Raw genomic sequence first — 20,128 nt, 5'->3', positions numbered from 1 at the left:
AGGGCTGGCAGGGTCATGTGGTGAAGAGGCCTGAGCCAAGCACAAGACTGGACCCCTTCCTTTTAAATGCATCATCAAAATAGTCCCATTTGAATCCAATTTTTGAAAATAGCTACATTTCACCATATCTTTATTCATATAAATTCAACTGAATTCTCTCCTGCTCCTGAAATACTGCACAGAGGAGGCCAGGCGTGGTGGTTCATGGCTGTAATCCTAGCACTTTGGGAGGCTGAGATGAGTGGATCACCTGAGGTCAAGAGTTCGAGACCAGCCTGGCCAACATGGGGAAACCCCATCTCTACTAAAAATACAAAAAACAGCCCGGCGTGGTGGCACGCACCTGCAATCCCAGCTACTTGGGAGGCAGAGGCTGGAGAATCACTTGAACCTGGGAGGCAGAGGTTGCAGTGAGCTGAGATCATGCCATGGCACTCCAGCCAGAGCAACAAGAGAGAAACCCCAACTTGAATAAAAATAAAAATAATAAAAATAAAATAAAATACTGCACCAAGGAGCTGCCTGAGGGCCTTGTGGATGCAAATTCCAACTCGGCAGACCTGTGGAGGGGGTGGGCCTGGGATCCTCAATTCCTAACATGCTCCCAGATACTGCAGATGCTCCTGATCCTCAAACCACACTTTGTATTAGGGAAAGGTTCTAAAGCCAGCAGTTCTCAGGGATTATTTTGACCCCCAGGGGACGTCTGACACTGTCTGGAGACATTTTAGGTTGTCACAACTGAGGGGTCCCATTGACATCTAGTAGGTAGAGGCCAGGGATGCTGCTAAATATCCCACAAAGCACAGAACAGCTCCTACAAGAAAGAACTGTCTGCTGTAAAATATTAATAGTGCCAAGGTTGAGAAACATTGGTTTAGAGCAAACTGTAAAAAAATTAACTCAAGAAATTCAAGTATCTTTCCACGGTAATTCTCCCTATACCATCTCCTTGCTATCTTAATCTTAATAGATACAACCTAATAAAACCAGCAATTTTTTGCCTTGACTTGTATCAAGCCCCAAATAGCTTTAATTGTTCTTTCCTTTCCAAGCTATTTCTATATGATCATTCCTTGGCCAAGCATGATGGCTCATGCCTGAAATTCCAAGGCTAGGAGTCTGAGACCAGCCTGGCCAACACAGGGAGACCCCATCTCCACAAAAAATTTTATAAAATTAACTGGGGTGGTGGTACACAATTACAATACCAGCTACTTGGGAGGCTGAGGTGGGAGGCTTGTTGAGGCTGTAGTGAGCTATAATCGTGCCACTGCCCTCCTACCTGGGTGACAGAGTGAGATACTGTCTCAAAAAAAAAAGAAAAAGTTCCACATCTTTCCATTTCTCTACCTCTGTTCACAATCTTAATTTCTATATTTTCTCCTAAGAAGGTAAAGCAGCAAACTGGCTAGAATAGAGAAAAAGAAAAAGAGATTTTAACACCTCTCCTTTCCTGGGTCCTTAATCCTAGCATCTACTCAGATCAGACTGAAAATGTAGATGCCTTTCCACTTCAGAGAGCCCTCTCCCCCACCCCAATGCTGCCGGTGGAAGCTGAGGTAGAGGTTCTCTCCAGGAAAACGATGTACCCAAGAGAATACAGTGTATATACCCTATTACACAGAGAAAAACTTCAAGGCTCGAAGTTAAAACACGTGATTACCAGGCACATCTGGCATAAAAAGAGTCCTCTGAGAACAAAGTCCCACTAGAAACATTAGCACCCTTGCAGATTCTCCTTTAAATATGAGACTAGTTAGTAATCTTTTAATTTCAGGTCAAACACTTGTGACCATGGAACACTTTGGCTCCAGCATTGCTTGAAGTTGCACTTGCGTGGTGATTAACTATAACCATAGGCAACCGCCATGGTGGGGAATGGCAAGGAGAGAGACAGAATGTGTGTGCACGTGAGGCTCTGAGTGGCAGCAGAACTCCTGTTCCTTTTTTTTTTCTTTTAAGACGGAGTTTCACTCTTGTTGCCCAGGCTAGAGTGCAACAGCGCGATCTCGGTTCACTGCAACGTCCACCTCCTGGGTTCAAGTGATTCTCTTGCCTCAGCCTCCTGAGTAGCTGGGATTACAGACATGTGCTACCACGCCCAGCTAATTTTGTATTTTTAGTAGAGATGGGGTTTCTCCATGTTAGTCAGGCTGGTCTCAAACTCCTAACCTCAGATGATCAGCCCACCTTGGCCTCCCAAAGTGCTGGGATTACAGGCGTTAGCCATTGTGCCTGGCCCTGTTCCTTCATTTCTAAATTATCCACTACCCTTTCCAGATCCTGGATCAAAACCATTGATGGGGTCAGTCCTAAGTGATCTAGGACTGCTGAAATACGTACAAGCAAACCCGAAAACTCAAACTATTCTTTGATCTTTTTCTATAGGGCCTCTCAAGAGGACTCATCATGGCTCCCTAACAACTTCTCATTCACCATTTCTCACCAGTTGCTCATGACTGTCAAGGAAGACAGTCAATTCTCCATCTGAAATGCCAGAACTGTGACAGCAAGTTATTTGTCCAGAAAGGTCTGTAACCTCAGGCCAGCAATGGGATGCAGGCGTGGAGGACGCCACAGAGGCAGGGCCAGCCCCAGATGTCTTTATAGGAGGAAAAAGGATGCACACGAAAAGCAGGCCCCAGCCACACTGCAGCACTCACCAGCACGGTGATCCCTTGCTCTTTGCACAGCATGGCCACTGCTCCCAGAAAGATACTCAGCAGCACCCAGAAGGTGGAAGAATGCATTCCCTCCTTGGTACCTGCCAATTACGAGAAAGATCAGTGCAAAAGTCAAGCAATGCAGCTCAGTTTTTTAGCAACAGGAACTAAAATTCTAAGCAAATATCTTAAACAACCATAACTTAAAAACAGGGTCTGGCCTTCAGACAGCACTGCTCTGTGGGCGTGTGCATTAGACAATACTTTCTAAATGGTACATATGTCCCCTCTCAAGGCTCTCCTGAGGTGCCCAGAGCCTTTGGGAGGCATTGTCATGAAGTCCTGGCCACAAAGATGCCTCATGCCAGAGTCCCCATGCAGCAGGTACCTTCTTCCCAATCTGCCAATCAACTACTAGATCATTCTGATGAGTTGTTCTGAGAACTCCCACTGAGACTGCAAACAATCCATCGAGTTTCAAGATGACCCCAATGGTCACTGCTGCTGTCATGAAGGAGCTGCTGGGAAATGTCTCTGAGGCTCTGAGAATCTCCCCTACTCCTGGAATAGGAGTTGGAGCCCTCTGGACACCAGGTGGCTTAGGTTCTGCTCTGTCCCCTGTGTGGAACAGCTCCAACCTGTACCAAAGGATGCACAGCTACTGACAGAGCTGGCACCTACCCAGCACCTGGGGCAGGTAAAGGCATGGATCAGGCTGGGCTTCCAATCTGCGTGGGGGCTCGAGCACCTACAAGAAGTCAAAACACCCCCAGATCTTGGGTGGGTGGCAGCTCAAGTAACTACTCCTGGTCCCTAAGTAGCCTTCTGGAAGCAGGGTCTGGCTGTACACTGTCTGGACAGTGGTGTGTGCAATTTGGGGGCCAGCAGTAAACTGCTAGGGAAGCAGGGAAGCTACATGGATACTCCTCTCCCTTGTGAAGCCCTCACTTGTCATCTAAATGAATAAGGCAATGTATAAAGAAGACATCGGTATAAAGTGGGACAAAAGCGAACCTTCTTGGAGAATGTAATTGTTAGCTCGCCTGGGGTTACTCGGTGCAATTCCACTTGTAACTGGAATTCCCGGTCTGAACGCCAGCTCTGCCACTCACTGCGTGACACTGAGCAAGTGACTCTCACAGTCTCAAGGAACTCACCTATAAAGTGGGGGCAACGTTACCTACCTCAGGATAGATTCAAAAGGAAAAAACTACAGAGGGACACATGGCCATTTGTGTTAAAACCTCATAAAGAATGCTTGCAAATGCAAAATATATCTTTATGACAACGTACAAGAAATTGACTAGTTTCTGAGAAGTTCTAAAATGAAAAACTGGGGTAGAGGAGGGAGGAAGTCTTACTTTTCATCACATAACTTTCAGTACTCTTTACATTATCTTAACTGTGTATGTATTAAAAACCATGTTAAAAACTAAACATATTAAAAATCACTTGGTATAATGCTGGGACTACAGAAATCATTTAAATAATGTTTGTGGCACTTGTGTCAGCCAAACCTTGTCAGCTTAGAGGGAAATGGAATTTCCAATGGGGCTTTGATGCAGTAGTCAAGGGGATGGCTGATCAGCCACCATGTTATAAAATGTGCCAGACAACTGGGTAGTGTAAAAAATACACCGTGAGTCTCATTAAACTGCCTGCTGGGGAAACTAGCAAGTGTTTGGGTGTGTCCTGCACACCCTGCATGGAGGGACAGAAAAAGTTTTATGAATACTTGAGACAGAATCAGCAACGCCCCAGGATGGAAGGCCTTCCTGTCCTGAAAAGAGCCAGTGTGGTCTGGCCTGGGGGTGGGAGGCGCTCTTCATGAACCATGAGCAGGACTAACTCCTGATGTGCCCAACACCTGCAGCCTGCAGGACCAGCTATGCGGCTGGGCTGCTAGGACAGCCTCCTCACTCACACACAGGTTCCAGTGGCAGCAGAGTCTGGCCCTTTCAGCTTTTTGGGGAGATAATCCCTGTGTATCAAACTTCCAGATTTAAAGTAAAAACAAACGGAATAGCTATTAGATAAAAAGTTGACTTGGTTATTATAGCTGAGGCACTTTAAGGCTTTTCACAAGGCCAACTGATCACAGGAAAGCCTCGCTAACTGAGATCCCACTGTCTCACAAAACACAATGAACATTCTTGTTTTATGCCTTCCAATTCTTCCTTTCACCTTCAGGATAATGGTTTCTCTTCTGACAGTGCCTTTAAAGGCCTTGCTGAAGTGGCTACCTAGGGCCCTCTCCAGTATCTCCCAGCGTACACTCACTCCAGGCCCACCACCACTGCCCACCTACAGGTGCTCACCTGGCTGTGCGTACTGAGTTCCCCTGGGGCAGAACAGCGGAATCACACGCAATCCCATGCAATCAATAAAGCTATTAAATGTCACTTATGCTGTGAAATGCCAATCCCGCCGTCTCAGGCAGGTCTCTCTGCAATTCACTTGTTTCCTTCCACAGTTAAAGCAGCAAACTCCCCTGCCACATGCACAGCTGACAGCCCTGTGAGCAGGTGAGCCCTGTTCACCTCCCCGTGTCCCTGACTGCCCCCCTAGATCAGGTCAGGCCCACTGTGGCACTCTCAACTGCCCTGATCACAGTCTATCACAAGCATTTGCTTTTCAGAGTTTATCACGAGCACTTGCTTTTCTGTCATTCCTGAGCAGAGGGTCTCTCCACCTCGGCACTAATCACAGGTGGGCTGCTTATTTTTTTGGAGGGGGGGTGCCCTGTGCATCATAGGATGCTTAGCTCTACCCCCAGCTTCTGCTCATCAGAGACCAGTAGCACCACCCCCACCACTCCCCTCAGTGGTGACAAACAAAAATGTCACTGATATTGCCAAATGTCAGGAGGGACATGCGGACGGCAGGCAATCACTTCTGGTTGAGAACCACTGCCCTAAACCGGTGCTACTCATAGTCGTGTGGTCCTGCACCTGGATCTTGTTAGCAACGGACTCAGGCCCCACCCAGATCTGATAAATCAGAAATTGAAGATGGGAACCAGTCATCGGCCTTTAACAAGCTTTCCAGGTGGCTCTGATGCTCCCTAAAGGCAGGGTCCACTCCCTTGAGAGTAAGCCTGCTTATGGCTGGATGCCTGGCACCATGCCTGACTCGCAGGAGCAACTAAAAACTGTGCTGACTGAATCAGCAGGCCCGACTGGCTATGGAGGGGCAGCACGTGTTCAGGGACTGAAGGGACTATCTGCTTTCTATCAAAAGGGGCGCAATAAGCTTTGTGCTCCTGACAAATCATGGAACCGCAGGTGTCAACACTGCTTCTTAGAGGCTGTGTGTGCATCATCTCTCCTGCAAGGACAGAGATGCTGGAATCCCTTCCAAGATGCTTCCAGCAGGGGGCCACCTGGACTTGACTTGAGTAACTTCAGTGATGAGGATTAATTTTTCAAACCACAACCCGTTTCATTTTTAAACTCTGGGTTGTTAGATTGTTCTAAATGCTGGGCCCAAGCCTGCCTCCCTGAACTCCAGATCTTAGCTGTGCCCTTGAGCAGCACGGCTCCAAGTTGTTCAGGAGGCATGGAGCCCAGAAGTCAAGCTCCCTCTACTGAAAACTACTACACTTCAGTATACTTAGATTCATCAAGCCCAACTAAGGATCATTTTACTTGCAGAAATTCACTACTTTCAATGTATCTGATAGCAAAAGATCACAATTAGGAGCCACAACAACAACAAAATCCTGTCAGATTACACATAATTCCAATTTGAGCACTTACGTATTTATTTTTTCATGTAGGCATTTGCTAGCACTCTTCAGCAGATAAGTATTGGCAGGCACTACAGCCTTAAAAAAAAATTATGGCCAAAATAGCCCGAAAGCTAACAGACTGATGAATTATTTTAGGCTATAATTTGCGGAAAGGGCCACGAGTTTTAGTGGAAGAACACAGTGTACAGCTCATAAGTCCATGCCAGAGCCTTGGAGAAGTTCAGGCCTTCCGCCATGTCATGAGAGATGGGTGGCTTTGTCTACTCAGTCTCAGGGTACAGCCCCTCTTCCCATGACACATTTTCCTGAGTCTGGGTCAAACTACCTTTAGGATTTTCTCCTATTAGCAGTTTATTTGTAAATAAAACTTTTAATTATAAATGACCCAATTGATTATCATGGGATCTCATCCAGAGATAAACAGGGCAAGAGACACCTGGCCCCTGCTGGTCACTCTAGACCCAGCATGAGGAGACAGTGCCATGGCTGGGCTCCATCCATTGTTTTCAAGTTGACTAAGCGTTCAGCTCAGCAGCTCACTAGAAACCAAATGGACCACCCCCCACCCTACCCCGCCAACCTGTTACCTGAATTTGGTTTTTTTTTTTTTTTTTTTTTTTTTTTTTTTTGAGACGGAGTTTCGCTCGTTACCCAGGCTGGAGCGCAATGGCGCGATCTCGGCTCACCGCAATCTCCGCCTCCTGGGTTCAGGCAATTCTCCTGCCTCAGCCTCCTGAGTAGCTGGGATTACAGGCACGCGCCACCGTGCCCAGCTAATTTTTTGTATTAGTAGAGACGGGGTTTCACCATGTTGACCAGGATGGTCTCGATCTCTTGACCTCGTGATCCACCCGCCTCGGCCTCCCAAAGTGCTGGGATTACAGGCTTGAGCCACCGCGCCCGGCCTGAATTTGGTTTTTGTTGGCTTCTCTCACTCTCAGAATTTGTGTTGGTACTTCTCAACTAAACATAATACATTCCCCAGTGTAATGGTCTCTGTTCTTAATTTCAAAAGCAAGTTCCTTGATTTTACATTTCTGCTTAGAAAAAAGGAATTATCTTTTATTTTTACTTGACTGTAAGATAGATTAATTTTCCCCCATGGACCAGGGTCCTTTGATAAAAAAAAAATTCCCAGTTCCTTTATTGAAAATGTCCAAAAGATGGCTTTTGAAAACACTATTAACACAAAGCTAAATTATGACACAGACATGAAAGTGATGGGCTCCTCTAGAATTCCTCTAGATAAGATAAATTCTAGATATTCCTCTTATATAGAATTTAAAATGGCTTTCTCCTCACAAGGCTAAACCAGAGACTTAGTTGAAAACAGAAAAATAACAACTAGAAAACACAGCTTTCGGATTTACTGATAACCTTTTCCCTAATCTCACCTGATAATTTCACTGCGTTCTCAAACTCTAAACTCCACCTCTCCTGTCCTCTATTGCAATTCTGATGGAAGAGTTCTCTTTTTCCTTAGACTTCCAATTCGCTTCAAACACACCCAACATGAAAATATATGAAAGAGGAAGGTAATGTTTCTTTGCTGAAGAAGTGTCTTCAGTCTCAGTGATTATTAAATATTAAGTATCAATTCTCAAAACTGTGGCAATTTCAGATCAAAGGCAAAAAGCTCAATGGTCAGAGATAAACCTAGTAAGCACCACATTCCAGAACTGCCACTGTCCAAGAAAGTAATCATTACGGCTAACGAGCACTTGAAATGTATCTAGTCTCAGGTGGGATGTATTGTTAGTGTGGAATACACACCCAATTTTGGAAGCTTAGTATGAAGAAAAGAATGTGAAAATTTTCCTATTTTTATATTAATTACATGTTGAAATTATAAAGTTGATATATCAAGGCAAATAAAATTTATTATTAAAATCTATCTCACCTGTTTATAACGTGGCTACCTCAAAGTTTTAAATTACATGTATGGCTCCTGTTGTGTTTCTATTGCATGGCAGTGTCTAAACCATGTGATCAAAGACCCAGCTCACAGATGACACAATGTGCACATTGCTATGTTTGTACTCCAGCTCTGTCTTTGAAAAGTCAGAAAATATGAAATGAGTTTGCCTATTTAAATTCAACTCTTTCCCCAATCCCTACCAGATTAGTCACTCAACAGTTTTTGGTATTTTTTGGTTTTGTTTTGTTTTGAGTCAAGGTCTCATTCTGTTGCCCAGGAGGGAGTACAGTAGTGTGATCACGACTCACTGCAGCCTTGACCTCCCAGGCTCAAGCAATCTTCTAGCCTCAGCCTCCCAAGTAGCTGGGACCACAGGCACATGTCACCAGGCCTGGCTAATTTTTAAAACATTTTTATTTTTGTAGAGAAGAGGATCTTACTATGTTGCCCAAGCTGGTCTCAAACTCCTGTGCTCAAGTGATCCTCCTGCCTTGGCCTCCCCAAGCGCTGGGATTACAGGTGTGAGCCACCATGCCTAGCTGCCACTCAATATTTTATCAGGAGTCATAAGACTAAGCATGTACACACACTTTGAGTTTCCCAGAATATAAATTGGAACGTTTAATTTAATATTTTAAAACCATTTCATATAAATGAAAGGGGTCCTCTTTACATATATGTAGTGTATATGTGCATGAATGATAAACCAAGGCTAACCAATATAGCATTGGCAAAATGTTTCCAGTTCTGGAGGTGAACAAAAAGGCCTTACAAAAATTCAAGTGAAAAACTAGCTCTGAGTGTTCAGATAGCCCAGACTAGTGGACTTCTGGAAATATGACCTGTTCTGCTAAAATTCTGCCCACACAATTCCCCAAATTAAGATTTTAAGCCTTAGTTTGTCAAGGTGACTAATGCTAATAATTATCAACATATACTCTATGTGAATTTGAACTTTGTGGTTTTGTGGCTATGTTCTTATATAGTAACAAATGCAAATCATATTTTATTTCCAAGTTTGAGCATTTTAATAAGACGACTGAGACAGATAACAGTAGACCACTTTGCATATACTGGGCATTCAATAAATATCTGTTGAATCAATAAGCAGTTTCTGTGAGAGTCTTACTATATTACATTTCCCTTACAATTATGAGATGTAATTTAATAGCCAAAAGTTAATCATTTGCTCAGCATGAACAAATACTGCCAGAATTCAAGTCTTTTCACTTTTAATTTAATCTTTGAACCCCTTCACACTGCAAGAATCTCCATCATTAAGAGTCTTCTTTAAAATAAATAATAAATATTACATAATAAATATTTAAAAAGCATAGAGAACAGCAATTATTTTAATTTTAAATTTAGAAGTAACTGTTAAAAACAGCACAAATAAATCCTAAGTGGCAGATGTCACTTTCAGCACAGCTGCACTTATAAATATTTTTATTCAGAAAAATCTTCCCTAGATTGAAAATTCTAACTTGTGCATGGCTCTATGTAAGCATCTGAGGACATCACTCTTACCCAGCATTCTCCATCTCCTCTTCAACTAGATTGTTAAATTTTAAGCACCAATGACCCAGGAGAGGATGGAAACAAAACAAAAACCATTTGGACACCATGCTGCCTCTCTCATCTTTTAAGAAGACAACTTGCTCTAGAATAATTATGCAGTATTAGCAACCAGAATCGACTAGAGATCCAGAACCTAGGCAAGGTTCTTCTCCCTTCAGTATACTGTCTCCAGCATCTAGAATTCACTCACTTAGGTAAATGGAGGCAAAGGCTAATGGAGCACAGGGGAAAAAAATGCAGTGACAGAAAGACACTTGTCAGTGCTAACACCCACAAGTGCCAGCAGATGTGATCCACTTAATGAAGCATGTGCCTCGGACTTGGCACTCCTCTCCAGTGGGAAGATCTCCTTTCAGAAAAAGCACCACATTATACAAGTTATTCCTCTTCACCACTCTCTGCCTGGCATCTCCGCCACTCAAAACTGGCACATCATGTTGTGTGTAGGAACCACGCCACCCCGACAGGTGGCCACGACTCTCTCTCTGCCAGAGCAACACAATGAGCATCAGATTCACGTTCCAAAAGCTGGAACGACCAAGCCGTGCTTCTATGTGCAGAATGAAAGAAGTCAGGCTTGCTGCTCTAAAACACGGGTCCATTTGGGGGAAAATCAAGCAATGAAGGAACCAAAGAAACACAGAAAAGAGGATATGCACGACTCCCACTGTCAGAATGCAGCCAGCATTGGCCCCAAAGGTAGAACCAAGTGTCTTACAGGACATGAGTTAGCCAACTGACCCATTTTGTAAGTGGTGTGATTCTAAGTCAAAGAAACACAGGCGTCTTAAATCAAAATGAAAATATGAGGGAATGATATCCCAAGAGTAAGAGTTATCCCATTTTAGTGCCTGAACTATACTATACAGCTATAGAACTATACAGCTTAAGAACAGCAGAGACTTGAGATCCTGCCTTTAATATTATGAATAAGAATTTAGAACTTAAAATGGTTGTTCTAGGTATAGAGCAAATCCATCTCCCTCTGGAAAAGACTCTCTCCTCCCCACTATAAATGAGACTAAATTTCTCCTTTTGGTCTTAACTCCCATTACACAAGTATTTTAAGGTATTAGTTTAGAAACAAAATGGTTTTGGCTATTCTAGTGAGTTTAATGTGCAGAGATGATGTTTCCAATCTGAAATACCAGGCTTTAAGAGAGACATAAACACAAGATGCCTCACTGTAAGAATAACACTTTTTCTTTTGGGCATTCAGAAGTAATAACCAGTGTGCCATTGATTTCATTTGAATTAGTGGGCTGTTTTTTTTTTTTTTTTTTTAAGAAAAAGTATGCTTCCTTTATAAGGACATTTACTTTTAAAAAATTCTGTTGCAAAGATCTTGCTAGACATTCTATTTATGCACCAAAAAAAAAAAAAAAAAAAAAAAAAAGGCAGAGCCCCAGAAATGTTATATGAGTACATGTTTCATTTTCTGAAAATACTAGGATTCCAGAGGTTAGGATAGAATTGCTTGTGAATAAATTCAAGTAGTCAAAAATTGTCCAGAGCTTTATAATAAAGACATCCCATTCATTAAAAAAGCTAATGATGTTACCAAAAAAATATATTCTCTGAAAGAGCTTTTTAACTAGTTGAATCATCAATTTCAGGGTACTTAATTTTTTGTTTCCTTATAAAATAATATTAAATTTGTTCCTCTGATGTTAGGCCTTTCTTTTAATTTATGTTCAGATCCCAAAAGTACAAAGACCAGGTTACTTTAAACCTGAAATTTAAACATTAAATAGCATTATAACTTGTATTTCAATAAATAATGGACTTGTCTACCACAAAAGAGTTAGTTTTTATTCTCTGTTGAACATTTATAGATATGGGCACTTGCAACAGGAAATCACCGCTGCAATGACAATAAATACATGTGTTTACCACTCGGCTTTTTGTACAATTTGTACTGACTAGATAGGGTAAAGTAAAAACATGGCTGGAGGCTGAGGCAGGAGAACTGCTTGAATCTGGGAGGCAGAGGTTGCAGTTAGCCTCCCAGGTTCACAATCGTTCCCCTGCATTCCAACCTGGGCGACAAGAGCCAAACTCTATCTCAAAAGAAAACCAAAAAACCAAAAAAAGCATGGTTGGGCATGGTGGCTCAGCCTGTAATCCCAGCACTTTGGAAAGTTGAGGTGGGCAGATCACTTGAGGTGAGGAGTTCAAGATCAGCCTGGTCAACATGGCAAAACCCCATCTCTACTAAAAACACAAAAATTAGCTGAGTGTGGTGGCAGGCAACTGTAGTCCCAGCTACTTGGGAGGCTAAGGCAGGAGAACCACTTGAACCTGGGAGGCAGAGACTGCACTGAGCCAAGAATGCACCACTGCACTCCAGCCTGGGCAACAGAGCAAGACTTGGTCTCTAAATAAATAAATAAATAAATAAACAATAAAAAAATCACATGACTATTTAAGATATCTCAAACTCCAAATGAACACAGCCCTTGATTCAAATGAAAACATATATACACCTGAATGTTCATTAGGTTCAAGAGCTCTGTTTTGTTGCACTGAAGGAAATTTCATAGAAGATGAAGGGAATGAGGAGAACAAAGGCCATGGCCTCCCATTTTGCATAAACACACCATGAGAAGAAAGGGATCCTTACTGAGTGCCTGCTATGAGGGGTACAGGTAGGAAAAAGTCAACAGGAAAGGAAAGAGAACCAGAATATTCTGCTCTGTAGGCATTCTAAATCATGGAAGCTTTATTTCAACCAAAATATACTGAAGTGTAAACCCCTGAGGGGCATGAACTTTGTTGTTCAAGTCTTTGTGTCCCCAGTACTGCAAACAGGGTCTGGTACAAAACACATCTTTAAAGTTTGATTAACTATTGGTGATGGAATGAATGACCAAAATCAGTAAGCCTCTATAGTCTTTTAGAAGAGAATCAGAAACCACGGCTTTTCATGAACACCTTTACCAGAATTATTTTTGCATACAGGGCTCTTATTGCTTCTTTTCTTCTCTAAAAAGCTATTATTAATTTGTAGAAAGTTTGCTCCTCCTAAAAAAGACTCTTAAGCACCCTACAAACTTGAATATTAACATGATGTTCAAGAATTATTTCAAAGAGTTGCAATCTATCAGCAAAGAAGCACATTCTATTCTTAGCGTGTTGAAAAGGAGTATGGAAAATCAGAAACAGAAAAGTTGCTAAAAACAGTGCCTCTGTTAAGAGACTAGGAGAGGCTCCAGCAGACTTCATGAGCCCCAGTTCTGGGGGTGATCAGACAAAGGGGGTTTTGGGAGTTGTGAGGAGGAGCGGAGAGAGGGGCTGGCAGTGTGAGGGGCTGTTTTGGTGTCACCGGGCCAGGGAACAAGGTGGACACGGCTGGGCATCCAGTCCTGAGGTCCTGAAGTAACAGTGGGTGGGTCTCAGGGCACAGCACCTTGTTGGGAGGGGTAAGAGAACTGCTCACATGTGGGACACAGAGGATTCCCCAAGTAAGCTGGTCACAGTGCGCCTAAGGCCCTCTCTCAAGAATCCAGGCGGCTCTGCGCCTCCAGGCCTGCGACGGAATCGAGAGGCACAATGCAATCACTCTGTCAGAAGTCTAGAAGCGATGAGTGGGAATGGAAAATAGCAGCAATTCCAAGTGATGGAAAGGGTGTTTTAAACTCCTTGTTTTACACTGCCGAGGAAAACTGTGATGATCCCTAAATCAAAGCCTGCCAGAGCAGGTGGACACCATGAGGGAACAGGAAGGACACAAAATGCATGACCAACAATCATTTTCAGGGTCAAGACACCAAAGCCTGGATGAGCATAAGATGCAAACTACTATGGTTTGTATTTTCCAAAGACCAAGCTGTTGGTGCCTGCAAAGGCCCAGAGAACCAGTCTGGAGGCAACTCCATTGGCTCCATTTTAATCGACGCTTTCCTTTTCCTAAAGAGGGTCCATGTTAACAAACAGATCGCACGAAGATGAGGCAGCTTGTAGACAAGAGGTCAACAGAAAGCAGTCTTCAAAGGCTTCCCAATCCACCCATATGTCTTTTAACTGCCCCAAGTAACTTCAACCAAGTCAAAATCCAGTCATCTTAAAAAGGTTTCTACAGAAGCCACATCTACCACTGCTATCGGTTTGCAAATGCAAAAATGCCCAGGTTCACATTCTCAAAAACACTTACAAACTTAATATTAAAGGCCTCATAATTGCTTTCCAATTTTAAAATAAACATTATAAATGCAAAAAGAATGTTACCGGACAAAAAAGAAAGGTCATGTTAGTACTAATAGTTAATATATTTATGTCAGTATTGAAATATACTTTGCCTATTTCTCGTAAGTCAAAGTGTTAACTAATTGAACAACCATCACACATTTAAGCACCTTTATCGTGGTATTAGTTTCCAAAAGCTTTATAAAAAAGTGTATTTTGCATGGATACTTGGAAATAATTTTATAATTTACAAACGTATCAAAAACATATATATGTAATATATAAACATTAATATACAAATTTGTGAATTAAAACAGAGAAAAGGTTAGTAAAAGGTTCCAAAAAAAGAATATAAAATGTCTAGCTTTTTCACTTTTCTGTGAGAATACTCTATTAAAGGAGTTCAATAAATGTATCCGTTCACTTGATGGAAGAACGTTTAGTATCAGGATAGCTTTTTCATTATTTCACAAGAGCAATCTTTAGAAGTAGTGACAGGTTCTATCATATCTCCTAAATGATGTCCCCCACACTTTAAATCTATCAACGTTTAGTGCTTTCCTCAAAAATCACTCTGATGTCTTTGAAATCCATTCAGAATAGGGAGTAGTGACTTTAGGGGAGGCTATGCTAAAGTCAATGAAATGGTACTTTAAGAAGCTTTAGAGTTATCTTTGAGAAAAGCCACAACCCCTAATTTTAAATTTTCTTCAGGAAAAACATGACTTCTGATAAAACTGTTATCATCACTATCTGTAAATTCAGATTTAATTACCAACTTTTGAAAAGGAAGAACCATGATCTGTAGTGCACGTTAACAGTGAGGTAGTGAAGGGCCCCTCCCTCCCAGTCCCATCACCGATTCACTGTCTCATGAAGAGTCACACAATGGTGCTGAATTGATTATGGGCCCGGCGATGCAAACTTGCCAGATCTCTGGTAGCTGCGTGCCTCTTGGGAGTTTTACAGTTATCACAGGTGGGGAGACCCCTACCCCAGGAAGAGACTGAAGTGTATTATTGCTAAGTTACAGGAAGAAAAGTTACCACCACTATTCTCAATACTTGAAGCTGTTCTACTCAGCTGTCCCCAAACTCTCTAATGTATCAGAAAACTGATGAGCTTTGGGAATAAGTGGTGGTTTTATCTAGGCATGATAAAGTAGGAATAATAAAAGGGGGTGGGTGTGGTTGAGTGTAACCATGCCCTGAGTGGGCATTGGCACAGGCTGGGGCCACTGGAGTCACCTTTCTGCTGTGCCTTAGTGCAGTTGCAGGTGCTCCAAGACATGGCCTGAGCCTGGGTTCAGTCTGGACAGGATGGGATGGAGGAGGAACCGTGTATGAAAAATCTTCCTGGCTCTTCCCAAGCCACTTTTGGAAGCGATAGAGGGACAGCTGGGCAATAAATACCTGGAACATCAAAACAGGACAGACTGTCCTGAAATCGTTTGCAATCCTACAATTTTACAGTAAACAAAATAGCAAAAATCAATCCTGCTGCTGCTTCTGCTCTTGGTCTCAGCACACAATAGGATAGGCCAGTGTGAACAGCAACGTCAGAGCTTTGCATTATGGAAAAAGCGATGGTGCAGACATACATCTCTAAAGAGAGTTTATGCATCCTCTGGCCCATATCCCTTCAGAGTGATACACTCACATAGATGGATTTTTTCCCATAGGTTAAGACACTGTTCAACAGGACAAAAACATGAAGAAGGTGGAAAATTAAGAAGGCGAATGGAATGCTTACTTTCTCTACATGCTTTACAGTAGCCAAGGAAAGATAACAAGAAGAACAGGGCACACAGGAGGTCTGCACGGCCGACAACACCAGCAACCTTAAAAGAGGGGAAGAAAACAAAGAATTACATCAAACACATTTAAGCAAATCCTAAACTTAGGAGATACAACAATTTTTTTTTTTGAGACAGGGTCTTGCTCTGCTACCCAGGCTGGAGTGCAGTGGTGTGATCTTGGCTCACTGCAGCCTCAAACCCCCTAGGCTCAAGCAATGCTCCCATCTCAGCCTCCTGAGTAGCTGGGAGCACAGGCGCACACCTTCATACCTGGTTAATGTTTGTATTCCTTGTAGCAACGGAGTTTCATCATGTTGCCTAGGCTGGTCTTAAACGCTTGGGCTCAAGCGATCCACCCACCTCTGCCTCTCAAAGTGCCAGGATTACAGGCATGAGCCACCATGCCTGGCCAAAACCAAAATTCTTTAGTCATATAAAACAAGAAACAAATAAATACACCATGTAGCTGTGCGATATAGCACTTGGTGTTATCTTACAATCGGTTCTCTTCTCCCTTTTGGGCACAGGACTTGATTTAACCGCCTCAAGAGAACACTAAATTGGTTTGAACCTGCTGCTAGCTATTCTGCTGGACACAGACGGTGATACGCGTGTGCCGTAAAAGCTGTGTTCTTTAACACGCAATACCCAAGAGCTCCAAAGACTTAGTCTTCTGAGGTCGCAAAGTGGATTTTCAATTGGAAAATGTTATCAGCTCAAAGGGCATGATATTTAAAAAATAAAATGTGATTGGAAACATGAAGGACATAAAGGTGTGAAAGAAGTGTGAAAAGCCATCCTGCCGATAGAGAAAGACACAGGAGTAATCTTTCAAAGCTGCCTCTGCCCCTGCCCGTTTTTCTTCCCTTCAGACCAATACTGATTAAGTGGGTTAACCTGAAAAGCGAAATGCTTCAAGAATGATTAACAAGTAGGATGAGAACAGAATACAATTTCTGCCATTTCTTTCCCACACTGTCCACAGGATGACTCTGCCATTCCCTTCCTTTCCTCAGTGAGAATGAAGCAATATAAACTTTGTGTTTCTTTCTTTTAGGCTGTTTTAGGGTGATGAAAGACACAGAATTCCACCCAGGAGTACTGGACTAGTATAGGTGGGATTCTTTACTAACTGGCACCTGAATGTGACATGGACCCAAGCTTCTGCTATGATTGTACTGGTGTCACTTTAAAGGCTGGTAGGTTAACCCCTTCCCAAAGGATGGGGACATGTGAGCGCAGAATAAAGGACTGTTCTGTAACTCAAGATAAGAAAATACACAATGAAATTACTATATTTACATATAATGCTCAAGTTCATGTGCAGTCAATAGCTAAAACAGAATGTCTTTTAGGAGCAGATTTCCCTACACTGGTTATATATGAAATGCCAAGGACCATTCGTCACTTTAACTGTGACCTCCTGATGGTGGGCACGTGGCAGCCCGTGGTGTCAGGTGATGGCTGGGAAGACTGAATAAGCAGATAAATCCACCCAATGAACACCACACACACACAAACACTACCGAGAAGGAAGCTAGGGACAAAACAAAGGCTTAACAGCTCTGGAACAAGTGTGCCAGTATGCTGGATGGGAACAATCCTATTGCTTTATGAAAATGAATAAGCAATGAGAGCTCTGGAATACTCAGGGCTGGAAACTCATTCAATCAGGGACACAGTAAAACAGTCAGATATGCAGCCACCCAGAAGAGAGCCTCGCACAGGCTAGGTGCAGCTCACTGTTAGTTCTCCTGGTGAGTCCTATGGGGTGTGTCTATGAACAGGAGTAGCCGAAAGGAAAAGGACAAAGGACACAGAAGCCTAGGCATCATCTCTGCAGCCAGCCCCGGGTGAGTGAGGAGGTAGCTGGAGCATCCTGGCTGTCTGGGTCCTCATGCCAGGAGGACACGAGAGGAGACAGAGGCATCCTAGAGCTGTAGCTATCTACAGCACCTCAGGACAGACTGGAATCCCAACACCTTAGAGAAGAGAAAGCAATGAATGCCAACCCGGACAAGCCTGTCCGAAAGGGACCACAGAGAACGGGGTCACGGGAAGCAGGGGAGCAGAGGTCAGAGACCAAGGGGAAGAGAGGTGAGTGAGGGAGAAGGAAGCAGTTTTAACAATACTGGAGCTAGGAGCCAGGAGAGCAAGGCTGCCTAAACCACTTGCTATCTGGATAGCTAGAATCACCAAAAATGAAATTTAAACATCAAAAACTTATTTTTACAGAAATGTTTCTCTTTTTGCTAACTGCTGAAGACAGTCCCAAGACTGTAAGCAATGTACATTATGTTCCTTGACATAAAGAAAAACAAAAAATTTTAAAGTATGGGAAGTGTTTTAAAGCAAAAGAACATTTAGTATTTACAATGAATTTTTGGCATAGTAATTTAGAGAGATCTCACTGAAAGAATGTTAAAACACTACCTGAGGAGGGATGCATCCAATCATTGCTGCAACAAAACATTTTCTTTTCCTCTTCTGATATCTGCATAATATATATATTGAGGCAAACTTTTCTACAAAGGCTAGCTATTTTTTTCTCACAAATAATGTGAAACACTCAGAGTTTTCTGGAGAAATCACTGCAATTCCCCTGAATCCATAAAGCAGGTAGCATCATTGATTCCCCAGTAGGTACAATTTGCATGGGGCCATAACAAGAAATTAGGGAGATGGGAAAGGTTTCCGCACCTAATTCCTTTTGGATTAAAATCTGGGTTCATTAGACAGAACTCTTTTTAAACATTTTGTTTAATTTTTTACTTTTAGAGACAGGATCTTGCTCTGTTTCCCCGGCTGGAGTGCACTGACGTAATCATAGCTCACTGCAGCCTCAAACTCCTGGGCTCAAGTGGTCCTCCCGCCTCAGCCTCCCAAGTAGCTGGGACTACAAGTGCACATCATCACACCGGGCTACAAGCAGAAATCTTAAGGAGGTCTGAGCTTCTCTCTTTGATGCTGGAATTCAGACAATGTGAAATCTTCTCCAACACGTTGAGGAAAACAAAAAGCAAAACCCACACAAGCCACATCTGTCCTCAGGGAAGCGCTGGGGTCCTCCTGCTGATGGCCACACAGAGCTGAAGAGCTGCCAGCAGACCAGCGGCTGTGTGGCCCTCCCAGGCTCTCCTCCCTGCAGTGGGGACTGGTCTGTCAGAGGCTTTGGGTGTCTACAAACCATTCAGAGCAATGTGGGGTGGCTCGTTAGAAAAAGAGAGACATCCACAAAGATGGGAAGAAACCAGCACAAAAAGGATGAAAACACCCGAAACCAGAACACCTCTCCTCCTACAAGGGATCACAACTCCTCACCAGCAAGGGAACAAGACTGGATGGAGAATAAGTGTGATGAAATGACAGAATCAGCTTTCAGAAAGTGGATAATAAGAAACTTCCGTGACCTAAAAGAACATGTTCTAACCCAATGCAAAGAAACTAAGAACCTCGAAAAAAGACTTGACGAAATGCTAACGAGAATGGACAACTTAGAGAGGAATATGAGCGAATTGATGGAGCTGAAAAACACAACATGAGAACTTCGTGAAGCATGCACAAGTTTCAACAGCAGAATTGACCAAGCAGAAGAAAGGATATCAGAGGTCGAAGATCAACTCAATGAAATAAAACGAGAAGGCAAGATTAGAGAAAACAGGGTAAAAAGGAATGAACAAAGTCAACAAGAAATATGGGACTATGTGAAAAGACCTAATCTACGTTTGATAGGTGTACCCGAATGTGACGAAGAGAATGCATCCAAGCTGGAAAATACTCTTCAGGATATTATCCAGGAAAACTTCCCCAACCTAGCAAATGCAAAAGAACGGAAACCATAACAAACAGTCTCTCAGACCACAGTGCAATCAAGTTAGAACTCAGAATTCAGAAACCAACCCAGAACCACACAGCTTCATGGAAAATGAAAACTTTCTCCTGAATGTTGACTGGATAAACAATGAAATGAAGGCAGAAATAAAGATGTTCTTCGAAACCAACGAGAACGAAGACACCACATACCAGAATCTCTGGGACACATTTAAAGCAGTCTCTAGAGGAAAATATATAGCAATAAGTGCCCACATGAGAAGAAAGGAGAGATCTAAAACTGACACCCTATCGTCAAAACTGAAAGAGCTAGAGGAGCAAGATCAAAAAAACTCAAAACCTAGCAGAAGATAAGAAATAACTAAGATCAAAGCAGAATTGAAGGAGATAGAGACACGAAA

General features: G+C 42.8%; 1 protein-coding gene across 3 annotated transcripts in view; it reads right to left on the bottom strand.

The window, feature by feature from the left end:
* Window positions 1-20,128, bottom strand: part of TMTC4 (transmembrane O-mannosyltransferase targeting cadherins 4) — a 73,407-nt gene that overhangs the window by 34,617 nt on the left and 18,662 nt on the right. For all 3 annotated transcript variants that reach the window (XM_021677380.2, XM_021677379.2, XM_021677378.2), the window contains 2 exons: window positions 15,851-15,938; window positions 2,667-2,767 (listed from right to left, as the gene is read on the bottom strand). In XM_021677380.2, the coding sequence (XP_021533055.2) occupies window positions 2,667-2,767; window positions 15,851-15,938 (189 nt within the window). The remainder of the gene's footprint in view (window positions 1-2,666; window positions 2,768-15,850; window positions 15,939-20,128) is intronic.

The sequence above is a fragment of the Aotus nancymaae genome, unplaced genomic scaffold (genome assembly GCF_030222135.1).
Source record: "Aotus nancymaae isolate 86718 unplaced genomic scaffold, 86718_ANA_hifiasm-v0.15.2.pri h1tg000048l, whole genome shotgun sequence".
NCBI lineage: Eukaryota > Metazoa > Chordata > Mammalia > Primates > Aotidae > Aotus > Aotus nancymaae.
Note: the sequence above shows the minus strand (reverse complement) of the source record. Positions and strands in the feature narration are given on the sequence as shown.